General features: G+C 39.6%; 1 protein-coding gene across 4 annotated transcripts in view; it reads left to right on the plus strand.

Annotated features, from left to right (window-relative positions):
- The window catches only part of Sgcd (sarcoglycan delta), a 954199-nt gene that overhangs the window by 569416 nt on the left and 363562 nt on the right, over positions 1 to 21221 (plus strand). For all 4 annotated transcript variants that reach the window (XM_046459943.2, XM_058584191.1, XM_046459942.2 and 1 more), the window contains one exon: positions 9267 to 9455. In XM_046459943.2, the coding sequence (XP_046315899.1) occupies positions 9267 to 9455 (189 nt within the window). The remainder of the gene's footprint in view (positions 1 to 9266; positions 9456 to 21221) is intronic.

Genomic DNA, 21221 nt, shown 5'->3' on the forward strand with positions numbered 1-21221 from the left:
TAATCTAAGACTTATTACTCGTATGGATGACTGCTTGAACACAACCCTTGAAAGCAAACAGTTTTAAATCAGAAACCACAAATGAACATGTGAAAGATGACTATTTATGTGCCAAGACAATCTAAAATAGTTCAGATTCCACAATAAACCAGAAACTGTAATGAGCCTGTAAGGGAACTTGTGCTAGCTATTTATATAAACTGATTACAATTGTGTAATTGCATAATTCATGGTTACTTTTCTGTTTATCGGAAATTTCAACATGGACTAGCACCAAAGCACCCTAGCCTACTTGGCCTATGTCATATGTCTCATTCTAAGCCAGATAATGTAGTTGTTAGTTCTTCTGTATTTTTCTCTAATTCTTATAATTATGAGGAGCCATATACTGGCACTCCAGCCTCTTTCTTCAATTGTGTGTCTTCCCCTCTCCTCCATGTTTGGTCAGTTCCAAATCTTAAGCACTTGAGCATGCTCTTCAGGTTATCTTGTGTGGTCTCCACTGGAAAACTTGTACCCTTCTCATTGCCACAGGAATTGTCACCTTGTCAGAATAGCCTTCCATAACCAGAGAGGGTCACTCTCTAATCTCTACAATGGAACCCCTTTTGCTTCTTCTCCAGCACATTACTTTATTTGTAATGGTTTTGTCCGTCTTCCCATTTGTTATTCCTGTCTCCCATTAAAATGAGCCCTTGAAATAAGAAGAAATAAAATATAGAAGCAGAAATAAGATCACTCTCAGACTTTTGCCAATGAATGGGAATTCCCTTCAAGGGTGGATCTGAGCTTTGTCACGGTTCTTTCCTCCCGGGTATGTGACTGAACAGAGAACTGCACTCATTCGCTCTCACGTTCCTTGATGGAACACATGTAGTGACACCGGATGGAGAACAGAGTCAAGTAAGCATAGGTAAGAAGTGGGCCATTGTCGTCTCCTGGTTCTTAACCTTGCCCTATCGCTAGAGTTGATCAAGGTACAAACTAAAAACAAAAATCATTGGAAAACTTGGTGGCATTGATGTGTCTTTAGATAGTTTACTAATTCAAAACAAATCATCCCTGAAAACATAATGTATTCTTATACAGCAGGCTAATAATGCAGCTGATCTAACTAGTTGCCAGGTAGCTCTCTTACTTGGGCCTGGAGAGTATTTTTTCCCTTCTAAAAAGACCTGCTTGAACTTGAGCATGGAACGCATCTATAAAACGCCGGCTTCTCTCAGTATCAGGCTAGAGTGTGTACTTAGGCTCACAAAGCACAGCAGCCGTGTGTTTCTGCCCCATGAACTTCCATCATGCCCTCATCTACCAATGATATGTAGGGAGAGGGCAATAAAAGATTTTCATAGTGTGTATATGCCTCTGAGAGAGAGGGAAGGGGGGTGAACACAGTATAAACTCAATGACCCCTGGAGTATGACGGGGCCAGTGTCCGTTGGACTGTCAAAGCTTGTCAAAGAAATGCTGTCACTCCTATAAATCTCAGTGTGGCTTCCATAATTAAAGGGACAATGGCTAGAGAGTGTAGGTGCCAGTTAGTCTGGGCCTGGTTCAAAGGTCTTTGTGACAACGTCATATGGAGGGGTGATTTGCTCCCAGTTATTGGGCTCCTGTTACACATATTTGCCCTCATGAGGCTATTGGAGAACACTCTATATAGGCCTCAGAAAGTTGTGAGTGGTTGGAGGTGGCTGCAGTGGCAGAATTGAGACAGGGTCACACAGCCTAGGATGTTTACCAATGCAAGTCATTAAATGGAGCCTTTTCTTGAAGCTGTACTAATAAACTAACATCAGGCCCTTGATTCTGTAATGCTATGTGATCCCAAGTGTGAACATTTGAATGTCTGAGACCATGAGGTTGGAGCTCCCAAAACCATTATCTAGTACCATGCCCACCCTGAGGGACCTACTTTGGAAACTCCACATCTGTTATGTTTGACAAGTCATTAGTCTGGGAATGTGGGTGGTTATATTACAACATGGCCTTAGTTACTGAGAGTTTATTCCTATCCTATGGCAAAGTGACAGAAAGTTTTGCTACCTTCATTCTCTGGGAAATATAATCCTATTGCATTCTGTGCACAAGAAACATTATCCTTAAGTCAACTGGATTGATGCCTAGACAGGTGAACACCGAAAATAGCCTTATGAAGGAGGAGAGCTATGCTTTGGATTTAAGCCTACTTAGCAACTTAGCATTAGTACAATGTGTGTGTCTTTGGAAAGGCACAGGGGTGTACATTTCTATTCCCTTATTTTTGATATTACAGCAGGTGTTTTTTTATTTTTTTATTTTTTTTATTACCAGCCAATGTATTCTGCTATTCAACATTGACTTGGTTTTCATTCATTCATTGAGCAAACATGTGCTTATGTGACATATCTTAGGTGCTACTGGAGTCAAAGAGGTTGAAGAGTGGACCCTGTGTTCATAGATGACATATATTAATATTAAAAAATCCTATGGAATAATTTTAAAGAAGTGCTTCAAAGACTGATGGAAATTACCACCGTTCTATGATTCTTAAGAGATGGGCATGTTTGAAAATTGACTCCTTTTGAAATTCAACTTCAGAGATACAAGAAAGCCTCCTAGGGAGTGTACTATACTGGTTGAAATTAATTTTGCTGAATTATTTAACTGTGGGAATCATTTTGGATACATATTATTATAGAAGGTGGGAAAAATGATAATCATCATCCAACACAAATGTTTGTTTTGTTACTATGACAGACGAGACACTGCTATAGACTTCCTACAATTGTAAATGAGATGTCCATTCCCTGAGTTCCTAAGCTGCTGTGATGTTTCACAGCCTTCTCTGTAACATCTGAACTTCTTACTCTGATCTACAAAGTCAGAATCACCTGACTCCAGGGTCCTTTTCCAAGTCCATCTCATGCCTGTCCCTACTGTACCCATGCCAAGCCAGTTGTGAGGCCTTGTGTGAATTTGAGGCTTTTCTCCCTTTGCTTAGGATGCTTCTGTACCCTAGTATTCACTCTTTCATAAACTTCAAGCTTCAGCTCAAATATTACGTCTTCATAGAGTTCTTTTCTTGGTCAATCCTTATAAAGTACCTTCCACCTTGTGATGCTCTCTTTAATGCAACTTGGATATGTGGTGTGAGTGCTTAATACAATTCTATTTCTTTACTCATTTGCAATGCTCATTATCTTCCACCATCCAGACTGTGGGATTCATAAAGGCAGGGTAACTCTTATTACCTCTCATACCTCGAGAACTTGGTACAGGATATGAAATTCGATCAATGCTCTATAACAATTTGAGTGAGTAGCTGAATGGAAAACATGTAAGTTCAATTTGCAATGAAAACTGAACTTTCAGTGGTACACTGAGTGTCATCCTCATAGAAGTACAAACCAACAGGATGATATTGAACCTGGCGCTGAGGAGAAGGAGAACATTGACTTATAACATGAACCTAAAGAAGCAGAGAAGAGATTTAGGAATGACAGGTGGTAAACAAAGTGGTAGAAAAAGAACCCCAGTCCTATGCTGTCCTGATTGCCAAAGAAAGACAGTTTCCAGGTGGGAGGGAAAGTGAGCAGTGCCTAGAACATCAGAAGGTCCAAGGAAAATGAGCATGTTAAGAAAAGTACACTGAATTTTAATGGCTGGGCTTTGAATGGACCGTTTCAATCAATGGATGACAACATGTGATTCCTAGGGCTTACCATGGCTCTGGAAACCCTGAGTATTAATGAAATTAAATAAGGAAATAAACAGAAGAAATCAAAGATGAACTTAGGGCTTTCTTTGTTTGTTTGTTTTGGTAGCAGTAAAGATTTGTGCATGTTAAATTGTCAAGACACCAAAGGTTGCAAAGAGCATAAGATTAAACACACAGCTATGTCCACTCTATGCCTTTGTTTTATTAATTGTTAAATAAAAATTAATAATGAATGTATAAAAGTTGTTTAGAAGATAGCCTGGCAAGTACTAAGGGCTCAATACAAGGTTTTTTTTTTTTTCTTTCTTTCTTCCTTTTTTAAAAAAAAAAACAATTAGTTGTTTAAAAAAAATAAAAAAAAATTAAAAAGAAAGAAAGAAGACCAGTTTGAAAAAATAAATAACAGTACAGACTGACATTTGTTACTCAACTTGGGGAAACAAAAGCTTTTCAATATAAAGCGCTAAGTACCCAAATACACCTCCCTTTGATCCCATTTACTTTCCTAACACCCAATTATTCTAAATGCAATGATTCCTATCAGCATGCTTTTCTGTATACATGCTCTGAACATGCATATTCCAAAAATACCATCATGTTCCATGGTTCTATACATAATATTAATACAATCAGATTATGCACATTCTTCCACAACTTGCCCTTTCTGTTCATTGTTATATACGTGTGATTCATTTGTATAAATGTGTAAAGATTGCTTCTTAATTTTCACTGCTACATAATATCCCATTATATTCCTTATTCTGTTGCTCATGAAAATTTATTATGTTTCCATTTGACTCATGTCCACAAAAATGGTATGTTTCTCCTCTTTAATAACTAAATCTTTTTTTTTTTTTAAGGGAATGAAATACTCAGATTCTCCAAAGGAGAACTAAAAGCCAAATAGACTTCTGAAAGAGGGTAGTAAAAATGAAAGCTCCAGGAGTAAAGAAAAAGTGTGAAGGATGGGGAAGTGTGAATGGGAAGAAGAGGGTGACCCAGGTGCATGAGTGTCCATGTTGGTGCTAGCTAAAAAGAGATTCCTGACACAGGTGCACTAAACTGGCATCTCCTAGATTGAAGCCTAAGAATTTGCATTTAATCTATTCCTCTGAGTGATTCATCTGCATCCTAAAGTTTAAAAACCATGCTGGTGGAACACGGACTCCACTGTGTTCAGCTTGGCAATAGAGTCTGCAGTGCTACACCCAGGTCTTGGTAGGCACTTAGGGCTCCTGATGGGAGGGACCAAGAGAGGATCTGGGGTTAATGAGGCTGGAAGCTCAATTTGAGTGTCTATTTTAAGAAAATAAAACTAGGAATACAAACTTAAGATAAAAACATGAATATGTATTTAGAATGAAAAACAAGATTACATTATTAATTTTTAAACGGTGACATAATATATACTTTTACACAGTGGCTTAGCCTTGGACTGCCTCTTTAGATGACATCTATAAAGAAAGTAGAGTGGAAAATGGCTAATAAAAAGGTACTATCTCCTATGGCAATCTTGACAGTTATTTTTAATTATTGATGACCCACAGACACTTAAAGCTTGCAACTTTACATTGAAACCCACCTGATGGACAGAATCTATGAATGAGTCTTCTGATTGATTCCATTTCCTTGGTTCCTAAAAAGAAAAAAAAAATAGAGCATTTATAATTATATATGATGAACTGCATATAAAGAATTTCTGTCTTGAGTAGGCTTCTAGGAAAATTGAATCTTACACTTGCAACTTTATACTTCTGATCATTTTCTTTTCCTAGCCACATCTTTCTCCTTATTACTCATATATTTCTGGTGCTGGTCACCCTAAGTCTTGTTTATCTTGGTATGTAGTTTTTGGACACTGCACCTTTATGTCACAATGCTTGTTGAGTTGGCACCAGGGGTAAAAGGAGGATTTCTGGAAGACAGTCCTGTCCCAGGAGAGCAGGCAATCCTGTGCCTCCACAGGAAAGTGGCTGAAAACCACGTAAATACATCTGTAACACCCAAGATAAGGGAACCCCCAATTCAACCTCCTCTTCATTGAATCTCTAAAATTTGTATAAGTCCATCAAAGTGTGAAGGAAGGCAGAGTAGAATAAAATACTGTTTAACAAATTAAAAGTAAACTTTCTTACTTTGCTCAGAAACTTTTGATGATGTTCATGCATTCCCAGGACCCCACCCCCCCAGGACTTTCAAAGAGCCCTGGCCGAGGGAGGACTTGAAAGTTCAACTTCGTTCTGTGGACAGATTTCTTTGGGGAAGGAATAAAAAGAAACACAGATTAGAGGTTGTCTTTCTTCTTTTATCATTTCAACGTGTTTTGATTTTTGACTAGAGAAATGAACATACTCAGCATTAGTTTTTCCCATGTTCTGCAGGATAATTGAGAACAGATGTGCTCAAACTACCTTACGTTTGCATAGCAAGGACTCCTGTTGTAATCAGTTGTAGAAAATTGCTCTCTTCCTCCCTGTTTTTTATTAGTTTTAGAGTTGGGCACTGGAGTATTGTGTTTCTTAAGGATCCTTAGAGTAAGTGGTAAAGATGTGAGAACCTAGAGGTACGTAAAACAGCCCACTCCCCACGTGCCAGAGGACCTGAGTTCTAATCACTGCTCCGCTTCTGATTCTCTGTGTGGCTTGAAAAGCAGCTGCTACTTCTTCCTGGCCAAGGGTTCATCTGTAATGGTGTTTGAGAAAATCTGTGGGTCCTAGGAGCTGAAGGTCTCCACAGAAGTGCTTTTCCAAGACAGCCAGACTGTGGTTCCTGTTTTAAGTGGCAGGACTCTGCTTTTTTGCTGTTTTCTTTGCTGAAGTTGCATTCAAGATTTTTCTTAACGTGGTTACATCATAAAGAAATGAAATTGAGTTTTTGATGTTGTCTCAAATGCTTGGAATTACCTGGGTAGTATTTTAACAATGAATCACCCTGAGCCCGTATTCTAATGATGGAGATCAGAATTTGTATTTAAGTTTCCTTTGGGGCTGACACAGGGTCAGGGTTGCCATTATTCCAGCCCAATGGTATGCGAGCCTGTCTACCATTGGGATTATCTGCAAACTTTGATAAACAGTGATACAATGGTGCTCTATCCCTGACTGTTGTTTAATTAACCTCAGTGTAGCTGTTTTTAATAACTCCACAGTGGACTCTGAATTAAAAACATCTACTAAAAGCAACCACAGCCTTCTGTCAAGTTTTAACAGTCTACGTATTAAAACCAAAAAGTCACAACTTGGTATCTATGTCCCCATTCTCTTCTGCCTATTGAACATACCATTTTGAATAAATGACCACTTTATACCTAAGTTATATAATGATATCATCAGTTGCATTGAGTGACAGAGAAAGGACATGTGCTATGCTGGCAGTGGGATTAGCTTCTGTACATTCATTATGGGGTAGTTCACTGTCCACCATGCCTGCAAGAATCCTGGACTGTCATTTGTATCCTTGCCCTACCACTAATCCTACCACCATACACCTGTGGGTTCACTTCTCTAATTCTATTTCAGTTCTTCCATAAAATGAGTAGATTCGAATCAAAGGAACTTGTAGCTCTTCTAAGGTTCTATGATCCTTTACTTACTTCACAGAATATGATCAAATGGAAAACAAAGGTCTAATTTCCTATGGACTTCTGCAACGTTTTTTCCCCTTTAATAAAATAATGTGGTTGTATATAAGACTGCTGTGTGATGACTGTGCCTCATCTTCATTACAATAGTTCTCATCGACAGAATTGTCAGCCTGGGCAATAAAACAGGGATCACCTTATAGCACAAGGCTTATTCCTCGACTGGGAACCGTGGGCTTGGGAGCCTGAAGGGGAGATTTGCAAGGACATACACAGGAACCTCCTGGTGGTGCTTGACTTGCTCTTGTATACACTCCCAGGCAGCATGAGCACCAGTAGGGGATGTAAAATCATTTATTTGCTCTAAATTCACATGTTCATATTTTTCATTCATCAATTCCACACACAGCATTTAAGCATCTAATCACATTAGGTACTGATTTCAGCACTAGGGCAGTGTTGGGAATGAGACAGATGTCATGCAGGCTTTTATGGCTGCCATCAGGAAGAATTCGCTCAGGTTTTTGAATGGAATTCCACTGGATGCCTGATGGCCATGTGTCCTGTGGGGAAATTTTTGCTGATTATCTAAAAGTCATAAAATAATCATCTTCTAAACCATGGAGAACATGACCAAATAACACAAAGCTGTGATTATTTTATTTTTTTTTTTTAGGACTCACATTTTAGTTTGTGCTTATGGTCACTTTGGCACCACATATTACTAATTATTTGCTACCGGCTAAGAAAGAATAAACAGGCAGCCCTTCTCTGTAGAGAATGTAGTATGCCTACACAGGGGCCACAGGAAGTAAATGCCCCAGATAAAGGCTGCACAGTAATCTAAATAGAGAGGAGCAGCATTGGCTGTGTCCTTGGATGGTTTAAGGCAGAGCAGAGTTACTGTGCTCGGAGGCCCTGTACCAAGGCCCTTGGTGCCATACTCTTGAGACTTACTTTTAGCAAATCCTTCTGTAGAGTAATTAGTTCTTTCGCATTTCGAATGACAGGTGTTTTATAACTCTGTTTGCCCCTAATTTTAAGATTTGTTTTGGTTTTAGTATTCTAAAAACAAGTGATGTTGGTAACCAATTAGCACTGCTAGTATTAGGATCATTTGTGTCAACACAAAGGGATTTGGGAGAGATTTCTTGCATTAAAGGTGATCAATAGTACCTATGGTTGACAAATACTATTCTTCACTTATTTTATGTTGACTAGTGCTCATATCAGCCTATTGGCTCCTGGAAGGCAGGAGCACATCTTACTCGACTTGGCTTTCTTATGTTGACTAGGTAAATAAGTCAGTTGAAAACAGAGCTGGATAACTCACAAGGACTAACACGGATACCAAGGTCTGTAATATTCTACCACTCAATGAAGTCTCCCAGCTCAGTGAAGCTTAAGCTGTGTGTCCACCAGGACCCTTTTTAACTCTGAAATAGGGAAGATCAAAATGGTTACTTTGCCACTCACTGTTTGGCAGTACAGAATGATTGCATTTGAGATCTTATTTTACTCTCCAAATAAATGGTCTGAATAATATTTTTACCCTACAATATGAACTGCGAGGTAGGGTTTGTTTTGTTTTATTTTATTTTTTTTTGTTTTTATCAGACTAACTCCAAGTTTCACCTTTAGAGCTTGAATGAGTCTCTGAATGTTTCCCTCACTAAGAGGTTGGAATTCTAAGATTTATTTGGAAAATAGCTTCCTAGGAGACCCTTTCCTCCCAGGATGTATGCGGATGTGGATGTCTCAATGCGCATCAGGAAAGAAGGCTGCTTGAAAGGGAGGGCTAAAGCAAGCATCCAGAGAAGCCACCTTTGTCCAGAGGAGACAGATTTTTAGAGTTGTCAGGAGGGTGAGAACACGCACAGTAGCCAGCCGTATCTCTTCATCAGTTGATTTTTTTTCCTATCTTTTTTGCTCACTCTCTCTCAGCAGTTTAATGTGTGTACTTTTCTCTCACCTCGTTTATTTCAGATGCCTCAGGAACAGTACACACACCACCGGAGCACAATGCCCAGCTCCGAGGGGCCACAGGTCTACAAAGTGGGGATTTACGGCTGGCGGAAAAGATGCCTCTATTTCTTTGTCCTGCTCCTCATGATTTTGATACTGGTGAACTTGGCCATGACCATCTGGATTCTCAAAGTCATGAACTTCACAATCGTAAGTAAAAGCACGCTGGGTTGTGGAGCGCTTGCTGGGGGAAGGAGGAACGTGAAGCCAGATGAAAAGGGTTGTGGAGGAGTGACATGGCATGACTCGGTACATCCCGCAACCTGGTGTTGGCTAGACGGAATTCCTGATCAGATTGGATATGGACCTCGGCTGTGATCTCACCTCTGAGTTCTTCCCGAGGCTGGTGATCCACTTTAGGGGCATTGCTCTCCTTTACGATCCCTTGTTTGCTTTGCCTCCATTTTTATACCTGTGCTTCTGTATCCAATAGCTTTTAAGCAGCTAAAGTAAATAATGCAGGAAGAAATACAGGATAAACTCAAGGTATTATGTTTCCCACAATTTTAACCATGTTAGTAGAAGGTTTCGTGAAGTAGGAGTTGAGATTTCTGAGTGCAATTAGGCTTTAAGCCTTATTTAAGGGTACTACCTGTCCAGTTACACCTTCTTGTCCATTGCTTTGTATAACTGAGCAAGTTCTCAGTTTGAAGAGAAAAATCTTCTCTGGCACTATTCGGGAAAGATGCAGATGAAAAAAAAAAGTGGGGTTTCATATCTTATGAATTGGCTTTTATGCTTCTTTGAAGAAAATTTGTTACTGGTGTTTAGGGTCCCTGTTCAGACTAGGTAATTACTCATTTGATTTGAGATGGAAAGAAAATGGTGATAAAGTAACTTTTGGCATTATTCTGAGCTTTTAATTTTTTTTCATTAGTGATCCTAACCTATACAGAGCAATATAAGTTCTCAACTTACTAAAAAGGAGGTAGTTGTTGTAATCCACCGACCTGAAAAAAACTTTTTCTTGTTCTAATTGAAAAAGTTAATAATTATATGAACAATGAAAACAAGCTCCTGTTTAAGTGCAGCAAAAATAACAGGTTTTCATGTGAAAATCCCAAACACGATAACAGGTTGTTTTCTGAATTACAAGGTGTTATGCTTGGCAACCTGTGCATCAGCTACTCCTCTCTGCCTTTGCTCAGGTGGAATCAGCTTGGAGTGCTTTTCTCTGCCTTCCTAGGAAACCCTTCCTTGATGCTCTTGTAGCTCCATTTCTTATCTCTAAATACACTCAACATTCCAGATAATGGTTTTTTGCATGTGTTTTCCAGGCTGACTGAAGGATGAGAAGGGTAAGGGCTGCCTCTCTTCCCTGAGTGCCTTGGCCATCACTCATGGTTGGGCTTGGGCTTGTTGGTGCTTGGGTTGACTAGGAGTCTGTATACCAAGGTTGAAGATGCTGCTTCAGGCTTCAGAATGGCTCTGTTTTTAATACTTGTGGTTAAAGCTAAGAAACAATCTAATTAAATTAACCTCCATGTTATGGAGTTCTTCTATTTTAGGGGAACGGGTTGAGTTATTTCACAAATACAGAAAAAGTTCTGTCTTGCAATACCAACTTTGGAAGCCTATATCGTTCACTCTCTGTGGGATTGTGGGGAGTCCCAGGTTATAGGTTCTACAGTATTGGAGCACAACAGCTTCTGTTTTCTGAATTGAATTCAGTAAAGACTTTTAAAGCTTGAGCTTTCTTTACAGATGAGCAGAATTCAGAGAAGTGCGTAAGCAGGAAGAGAGTCGAGATCAGATTGTAGTCTAGAGAGCTGGCACAGGTGATGATACAATAGAATGGGGAAAGTTTCCTCAGGTTAGGCCTGCAGAGGATGCCCAGGGTCCATTGGATCAAACGTCCAAGTGATCACAGTTGCCATCTATTAATGTGCATGTTCTTGGTTGAATAATGAAAACTTAGAAATCCTTCGGCATTGTAAAACATAAGAACACTGAAACTCAGGCAGTGGAAGGGAGGGGAAAGATTTGAAAGACACTTAAAAGATACAATTGACATACCTTCTTTACCCTGGTTGGAAATAGGAGTTAAGGAGTGAGTAGACCTAATTTTGGAAGAATTCTAGGTTTGGACTGGGGAGTAAATTGGATGATGGGGCCCCCAAAACCAAGATGGTGTTTATTACCTTCCCGCTGGTCTCCACCCCAATCTTCTGCTTGAAGTTAAATCCCCTGTCCCTCTGCGTTTGTAACTTTTACCTGCTCTGGCATTCATTAATACAGCCTGAAACCTTTAGGGACATGGGGGTCAAAATAGGATTTCAAACCTGAATACGTGTGATTTTATACAAATAGGACTTCTAAAGTATGTTTTATCTGGCAAGTGTCATAAAAGTATATGTACATGTATGTGCAACACCACTTCATAGATGTGAGCTGGGGGAGCAATATCATATTAAGGCAATAATCTATATAAAATCGCTCTTTCCTGTAGTTAACTAAATTGATTGTCAAAGTTGAGAGTCCTTAAAGCTTTACCAAACCAAGTACTTACTGAGGTGAGAATAATGCCGTTATTAGCTGTAATTGGCGCTTTACAAGAGTAATGCGTTTGAGCAAATAGAAGTGAAGTGTTAGAAAATTGGTCTTGCCCTGCAAGTTAAAAGCATATTTTTCCATCAATCACAGTGTAAAACATAGTCTTTTCGAGTTATAATTTTATTTCACAAATAATAATTTACTGTCAATAAAGCCTTGCAAAAAAAATGAGGTATTAATCAATGTTATATTGAAGATTGTGAGATGAGCAAGCAAAGGAAATCAATGATGGAACAGTGAAGCATTTTATGCAGAGATTTTTAAAAAGTCAGCAATAGGAAACAGTGGTTATTTTATATGCTTCGATTGCTCCATAATTTGGGATCTGGAAGCGTTTACACTATAATCAAACCCTCCAAGTAACAATGATCCAACAGGGTGATATCATGTGAAAGTCCTTCTGGATGACCTCACACGCCATCCAGGACTGGATATCTGGAATTCTACTTTGTCATCAGACTTGCATTCTGTTCCAATCCCAAGGGACTCTGTTGGAAAAGCCCGCCCAATATAACAGTGTGGACGTACACACAAATTTTCCTTATTTCAGAGGTAAATCAGGAAAAATTGTTTTGTTTTCCTCTGCTCTTGGCAGGATTTTCCAGTGTTCATTACTAGACAGGAAAACAAGGTTACACTTTTCAATTTCCCCCTACAATGAAGAGCGCGTAGTTTACCTATACTGTAAATAACTTAAACATCAACCTTTCCTAGTTTATCGCACACAGTGGTATATAAGGGAACTAATATTTATTGTGTATATTCTGTGCACAAAACATGAAGAACTAAACAGACAATTCTCAAAAAGAAAAACAAGAGGGGAGGCAGCAAATACATGAAAAAAAATCTTCAATATCCTCAGTAATCAGGGAAACACAAATCAAAACTACACTGAAATTTCATCTCGCTCCAATTAGAATGACCATCATCCAAGAACAAAAATAACAGTAGGTGGTGGCCAGGATATGGGGGAAAAGGTAAAGTCATACCTGTTGGTAGGACTACAGAGTAGTTCAACCACTCTGGAAAGCAGTATGGAGGACCACCAAAAGACTAGGAATGGAACCACCATATGACCCAGTTATCCCACAACTTGGTATTTATTCAAAGTAACTAAAATCCTCATAATATAGTGATAGAAGACACATCCATATTTATAGTAGCACAATTCACAATAGCCAAGTCATGGAACCCATAGTCAAATGCCCACCCACGGATGAATGGATACAGAAAATGTGGTACATATACACAATGGAGTTTTACTCACTTGGAAAGAAAAGTGAAAATATGGCATTTGCTGGTATGTGGATGGAATGGAGAATATCATGTAAGGCGAATAAGCCATGTTTTCTCTCCCATGAAGAATCTAGACCAAAAGGAAAAGGGGTGGGGGCAGAATTGCATGAAAATAGAAGGGAGACCAGTGGAGCAGAGGAAGGGGGAAAGGGGAGGAACAGGGAGGAGGAGGAACCAAATTATACTACGTACTATACAACAGCGGCTGTCCCCTTTACATATGCCTATAAAGCACCTACATGAACGACTATGAATACATAGAAGAAATCCCTATAGAGTTGAGGAAGGGTAACAGGGGTAGGGAGGGCTAAAGAACAGTAGAAATACTGGCAGCTGAATTGGAGCAAAATATATCCCATGTCTATATGATCATGTCACAATAAACCCCAATATTATGTATAGCTGCAAAGAACTAATAAAAACAAAAAACCCTTCAATTTTCAAAATGACGCTACAAATTAGGTATTATTATCCCCATTGTACTAAAATAAATCGGGTATTATTTCTGCAATACTAAGCCCCACCCCAAGGCCCAGAGAAGTTGAGAGACTCACAGAAAGATACACAGCTAGTGAGTGAAGAATTGGTGTTTCATATCAAAGCCCAACCTTCCCATTGCACTGCTCCTTCCTCTCCTCCTAATGTTGCAATCACCCGGCTCCTCACAAAGATTTTGGAGCTAGCAAAATGGCTTATTATCTCTGTTGCCCATCTTGTGTCATTGGTAATGATTTTCCCTCCCATCTAAGGATGTCACTGGAGACAGTGACATTTTCTGCCGGGAGTGTTTCCCTGGTACCTATGACTGTTTGGTGCTTATTTTACGTCTCCTGGCACTGTAAGTTGATGACCCTTTCCCTGCGCTGTCTTCAACTTTTGTTTTGTCCCCTTGCTGTGTCAATTGAATAAGTGTCACAGGTGAATGTGAAGATTCAGTGAGTGGGCTCACAGTAAGCATTTGGAGCAGCATCTAACACATAGGAAGACTCAGTATTGACGGCATAAAGTCATGCCACACATGTGACACCACAGGGTTGTAGTGAGGGGCTCAGACTCTATAGACAGAGGTATAGTTTTTGATTCTGCCACTTACTGTGTGACCTTCAACAAGTTACTTTACCTTTCTGAGTTCTTACTTCCCAGAAGTAACAATCCTACCTCATAGGATTGATGGACAGAGCACGACACATAGTAAGTGCTTCGTAGAAATGTTGGCTGTGATCATCAATTATTGCAGGCTCAGTCTATGACAGGCACTGTGCTATTGCAGTTCACAAATGTTACATAACTTAAACCTTATCCAGGTAGACACTATATGGGGCTGACTTTACAAGGGAGAGGCTCATTAACTTGGTTTGGGAATCCATGAGGGTCTGACTCTGGATCCTGTTCATTTAGCTGGTTTGACACTGAGGGGATAGTACAGAGAGCCTCAGCAGGGATGTCTGGGGCTAGGTGGCTTCTCCATACTGGCCATGACAAACATATCCTTTATCTTCTGGAGCTCCGTGTAGAACCAAATGAGCTAGCCCTGGTGTTTCAAAAGCACCTTCCTGTTTGGTTACTGTGATTTTGTCTTTTGATCTTACTTAGCCAGGTGAAGCCTCATTCCATTGAAGGCTATTGCTTCTGCCAACACTTTCTACCAGCCCCGTCCAAACAACCTGGCCTCAAAGACCTTCCAAGTCCTGCCGTATCGATCATGCACACTATCATTTCACACAAGTGGTCATTAAGTGGCAAAACTAAAAAGGGTTAGGAATCATGAATAGGTGGCCTGGTCCTTTGCCCCGGTGATTGTAAAACAGATGAAGTAGAAGCCACAGGAGTCAGTTCATCAGAAACCCTCATTTCACAGATGAAAGAACCAGGTTGACCTAGCTTCAGCACCCCAGCTGACCTGGGAACTTCTCAGGAGCAAGAATTTTGATCTGTTCATTATTTTCCTAGCTTTGCTCCAGTCACTCCTATATAGTTGGCTTTGAATATGCATTTGTTAATTGTAAATTGCCTTTTTCAGGCCACACACAGGAGGTAATGGATGTCAAGGGTCTAGTCAGTGCTGGGCACATCATAGGTTCTCAAATTATCCATAACTGTCTGATACAGATCTCTTGACTTCTATTTCTCTTTCCAGTCTCTAGATTTATAACATTCAAATGATTGGAATTTGTGATTGTGTAAATAATAAATGTCAATATGTTTAATAAAAACTGATATGAATAAAAACTCTAGTTCCCCCACAATCCTGATAAAAACCCTATACGGCAGGCATCACTGTTACCCATATTTTATAGATAAGGCGGCATGGGCTCAGAGAAGTACAGTAACTTGCCCAAGGTCATAGAGTGGGTGAGGGATGTAGTTGGGATTGGGTGTCAGGGACTCTGACTCGAGATCCCTTCCTCTTGATCACGGCACAGCGCTGCCCGTTTTCCAAGTGCTATTTTTCATGAAGACAAATTGAATTTGTTCAGTATGATGTCTAAAACATGATTTATTTACCCTAAAGTAAGATAAAGATCCACTGAGGGTCAGGGAGGAAGGCATTCTAAGACTTATAAATTGGACACTTTGTAAAACAACAAAAGCCTGAGAGAATGGCCAGCTTCTTCCATAACTGGGGACACTGGCCCGTCTTCTGCTTGGGGAAGGCTCATGGAACTGCGACACAGTCAATCTAACTCAAGCTGAGGGAGGTGAGGACACAAATACAGAGGAAAGGCGAGTGGATCTCAAAAGAATTCAGGATGTCAATGGGGTATGGGTGACTCGCACAGCAGTTGGGGTGCTGTCGGGAACTGGTAATCCTCAGGGATATTCTGCATATGGCTTTCCTGGCCCAATGTCATCAGGCCTTGCCTTGGAAGACTCTTTCTAAAGGCAGGGGTCCTTCTTCTCGTGGTGAGCAAAAGTCTCTGTGTCTATTCCTGTTTTCTGCTGGCTTGCAACTTCAACTTGCCTCTGCCTTTGACCTTCCCTGTGGAATGACCTTTGCCATTCAGTCCCCACCTCGACCTGTGGTCATCTCTTACCTAAGTGAAATCCCAGATAGAGAACCCCACTGGCCTGGTAGATTCCATTCATCACCTTGCGGTTGGCTTGCATCCGCTTAGGAGGAGTTGAATGTCTCAGTACCTGAGCCCTGGGAGGGCAAAGTCGCATGTCTGCAGAATCTTGTGCCAAAGCAGCAGGGTGTAAACTCCCTTCCCACAAAAGAGGTCAGATTTCACTTGAAATTTGTATGTACATTTGATCTCCTATCCACATTGCCCCTTTAAAGGGTTTTTTCTTCTCATTTCTTCTCTGAAGTCCTCCCAGTTGGAGCCCATGACTCCCTCCTTTGTGCTGTGCTGTGCAGGGTGGCTGGCGCAGGGCAACGGGCAGTACTGCTTTTATTTTCATGTCTGTCTTCCTATTGGGCTGTGAGCTCAGAAGACAGTCACCTTAAACTATTCCTCTTTGAAGCACAGCTCTCAGCCTCTTGCTTAACACATGGTGGATACTTGGAATGTGTTTACTGAATAAATGAACAGGGCAAAGTTATGAATAGGCAGTCACTTTAAATTAAAATGTGGAAAGATGGGTTAATTGAGCTTTATATGGCTTTTTCAAATGAAGTATTCACTGATTTATTAAGGTAGACAGATCATAAATGAGATGAGTGCTTGAATTTGATTATGAAGAGGTGTTTTAATACAGACGCTCCCTTCTGTGTACCAGCTACCTGATACACCTTAATTACACAAGAAGAGACGGGTAATAATGCAATGTGAAAAGATTAGAAACTGACTTCCTTCTAGTTAATACTCAGTTTTGCTCACTAATGAGAGAAAGTGCTGTTACTGGCTTTAGTTATACTTTTTGTTTTACACTGTTAATGAATGAATACATAGTACACGCGAGAATCCTATGCTCTGTGGTAGATTTCACCTTCACTTGTGGACTTGGGGAGACACCTCTACAGAGAACACCATGCATTCACCTCAAGTCCTTTGACTCTATTGGATACTTTTCACCCATTAGCTCAAAGTCATCAGTCTGAGACATTGCCAAAATGTTATTTTAATGCAGAAAAATCACCCTCCAAAATTTATTTTGTTCTACACTGAGTTGTAGAATATAAATGCCTGATGTCATCTTGGGTCTGGAAAGCGTTTTGTACCTTGGCAAGCTTGTCTATCATCGGGAAAGGTGCTGGTGTTGTAATTGCTACAAAGTGACATGAATCAGGACTATTAGGAGTTTATACAATGCAGTGGGCATATTTGCTTCATTCAAACAGTATTTCTTTAATTTTTATTTGTTTTAATTATATATGACAGTAGAATGCATTTACGCTCTTTGATACATCATACATAGATGGGATATAATTTTTCATTTTTCTGAGTGTACATGTTGTAGAATCACATTGTCATGCAGTCACATATATACATAAAGTAATAATGTCTATTTCATTTTACTATCTTTCCTATCCCCACATCCCCTTTCTTCACTTCCTTCTACCTAATCTAAGGTAATGCTATTCTTCTCTAGAGTCCTCCACCTTATTGTGAATTAGCATCTGCATATTGGAGAAAACATTCAGCCTTTGGTTCTTTGGGATTGGCTTATTTCACTTAGCATGATATTCTCCAACTCTATTCTACTAGCAAATGTCATAATTTCACTCTTCTTTAACACTGAATAATATTCCATTGAGTATATATACCACATTTTCTTTATCCATTCATCTATTGAAGGGCACCTAAGTTGGTTCCATAGTTTAGCTATTGTGAATTGAGCTGCTCTAAACATGGATGTGGCTGCATCACTGTAGTATGCTGTGTTAAGTCCTTTGGGTATAAACCCAGGAGTGGGTTAGATGGGCCAAATGGTGGTTCCATTCCAAATTTTCTGAGGAATCTCCATACTGCTTTCCATAGTAATTGCACCAAATTGCAGTCCCATCAGCAATGTGTGAGTGTACCTTTTTCCCCACATCCTCACCAACACTTATTGTTGCCTGTATTCTTGATGATTGCCATTCTGATAGGAGTGAGATGAAATATTAGAGTAGTTTTGATTTGCATTTTTCTAATTGCTAAGCACAATGGACAGTGTTCTGTTTTGTGTGAAAGCTAAAGATTATAATAAAAATGGTCCTATACTTTAGTAGCTAGTTCACAGTTTACTAGGAGAAATACCCAGTGTATCATTTTAAGACCTTCCAAAATGGCATATATTTTAAATGATTATGAAAGAAGAATCAACTAAGGCTAGAAGGCACTGAAAGGCTTCTTGATCTGAGAACTGTGAGATGGAAGAGGCATTTGGAGGGATGTGCAAAGCTGAGAAAGCAGCATCGTTGTTCTCTGGAAGCAGGAGGGTTAAAGTTGATTGGGGAACCTCCTCAGGATGGTCCTGGTGGTGAAACCTCAGGCCATTAGAGAGGGCAGAGTTGGTAGGAAGGTGGAGACCAGAATCTGACACTGGTCAAGTGGAATTGAATGTAAGTTACACTCTAAGGAGGTCAACCTGAGAAATGTGAATTCCAATTATCAGCACATTACTATGCAAATTTATCCTATTATTTGGGTAGTACTCATGACCTTTGCCACTTATTACATTTTCTATACCTTAAGTTATATTTTTATGGTTCTAAAATAGAGAAAAAGAATGCTGGAAAATCTCCCTGGAAATATTTTTGTTGCTCACACATGGAATTTTAGTCCTATTGGTCCAGCTCCTGAGAACTATGAATGATCTCAGAAATTAGCAATCATGACCACATCTGAGGAATCTGTTTGCTCTTAGTGAGGCATTATCAGTCATAGGAAAGCGTTTACAGTTCTCCAGGAGCATGCTACTGTAGATAACTTGAGGGTCAGTCCTTTCACAATAGACATGATAGTGAAATTATTCAAACTGTAGAAAGAACCAATTAATAGAAGGAGGTTTTCCTATCTGGTGTATTTGAGACTCATTAATTGGGATTTCTAGGCTCTGAGTGGTTCTGTAAGTACTCTGTACACCAAAGATGTCAAATTAAATAACATTAAAATTGCACTTCCTCAGTCTTACTAGCCACATTGCAAGACTTCAATAGCTACATGTGGTTAGTGGCTGCCATATTCAACAGAGCAGATATAGCACACTTCCCCATCCCAGAATCATTTTGTTATAGAACTTGGTTTAGAATCTCTCATCCCACCTCTTAGATTGGTCTTTGCTTTTTAGATTGGTCCTTGAGGACATGCTCATACCCTTGAATGAAGATGTTCTTCATTCCTCACCATACAACATTTCTTGGCTCTGGACACTTTCCAAATCCTGAAGCCATGGAATTAATGTAGGAAAACAAACAACAAACACACCCAATAATATAGCTTAACAGTAAGAGAAGAAAGTGTGTCATAATCTCATGAACAAATGATCTAGAATAACTATTACATCCACAGCATTTTTGTATCTTTTTCTCCCTTCCTTTCTGTTTTCTAAATTGGGAAGGAAATGAGATTATTAACATTTTTCATCTTGCCTGTGAGGAGCAAGATGGATCTTTGTAAGGTAATGAGCTGCATGAGGAAGGAGGGGCATGGCCATGTTTAGCCTTATTCTGCTAATTTTGCTAATTTATAAAGTATGCAGTTAGGACCACATGATATATAAATTCATTCAAGATCACATAGTTTCTATTTCTAATTACTAGGTTCTCCATACTCCTTGACTCAGAATGAGATCATTATTTCTCTCTGGAAATAATTGTGTGTGTGTGTGTGTGTGTGTCTGCTTACTCTATATCTGGTTAAACAAAGATTTAAGATCCTAAGTTCCAGGGAATGAAATCTCATGTGCCTTTTTAAATCTTAATTCATTCAGTTATGTAGTGAGTATTTGATCTGGCTAGCTACAGAAGCAGTGGTCTTAAAATTTAGAAGCTTAATGTGAAAATAAATTCACTTTGCTCCAAATCTTCAGTTTGGGCAGTCGGAACTCTAACTCTTCATTGGTAGCTGAAAGATTCTAGAAGAACATGTGGATGAGAGAGTGTAGTGATTGACTGGTGGCCCTCCAAAAGATATGTCCAGTCTTAGAACCTGTGAGTGTTGCTATATTTGGAAAGATGGATCTTATCTACATTAAGGGTCTTGAAACAAGGAGATTTTTCCTGGCTTATTTGGGAGGACTCTAAAGTAAATGACTAGTGTCCTTGTGAAAGGAGGCAAGCAAAGATTTGAAACAAACAGAAGAACAGACAGCATGACCTTAGAGTTCAAAACAGGAGTAACGCAGCAAGTGAGGGGATGTACACTACTTGAGGGTAAGTCAAGGAAGCTGGAAGAGACAATGGACAGATTCTTTAGAGCCTGAAGAGGGTCTGAAGCTTGGCAACAACTTGAATTCAGAACTATGTTTTCTATGACTTTGAGAAAATATATTTCTATTGTTGTAAGCCTCTCGTTTTGTGGTAAGTTGTTACAGAAGCCACAGGAAATTAATACTGCAATACTATTGGGTCCATGTTTGGAAATTAAAATCTGGCACAACACCTCCTCTGCCAACTGCAATTAGACACACAAACCCACATTTGCATCAAACCCTCCTTGAGAAAAACATAGAGTGTTGGACTGTGGTTTCTTCTTTATTTCTCATAATGAACCTGTAAGATTCTATTCTCTCCTTTGGATCATAGAAGAAAACGGAAGCACTAAGATCTTAACTAACCTGCCCAACTTTTCCAGTTGGTAAATAGAAAGGTCAGACCCAAATAGGTCTAACTGCAAAGCTTAGCCTTTGAACCCCACCAGAAAATGTTTACTGTTCAAAAGCAAAGTCAGTGTGTCCTAAACAGCAATGACTTCACTTGAATAATGTTCAGGGCCAGTGATGGTCAGTGTGTAGGGAGGACTGAGGCTCAATGGGCATCTTGAAAACACTTTGATCCTGGTTCAGCCATTGGCTACTCAAGCAGTTTTCTCTCTGAATAATTAAAGGGTCTTGCTAAGCTCATAACTGGTGCCTGTAAGAATCATAGTTTGGTTTCCTTTTGAGTTCCTTTTTTTGTTTTCACAAGCCACAGATAAA

Source organism: Marmota monax, unplaced genomic scaffold (assembly GCF_021218885.2).
Source record: "Marmota monax isolate L192 unplaced genomic scaffold, Marmota_monax_Labrador192_F-V1.1 WCK01_AAM20220418_F8-fsc00229, whole genome shotgun sequence".
NCBI classification, from domain to species: Eukaryota; Metazoa; Chordata; class Mammalia; order Rodentia; family Sciuridae; genus Marmota; species Marmota monax.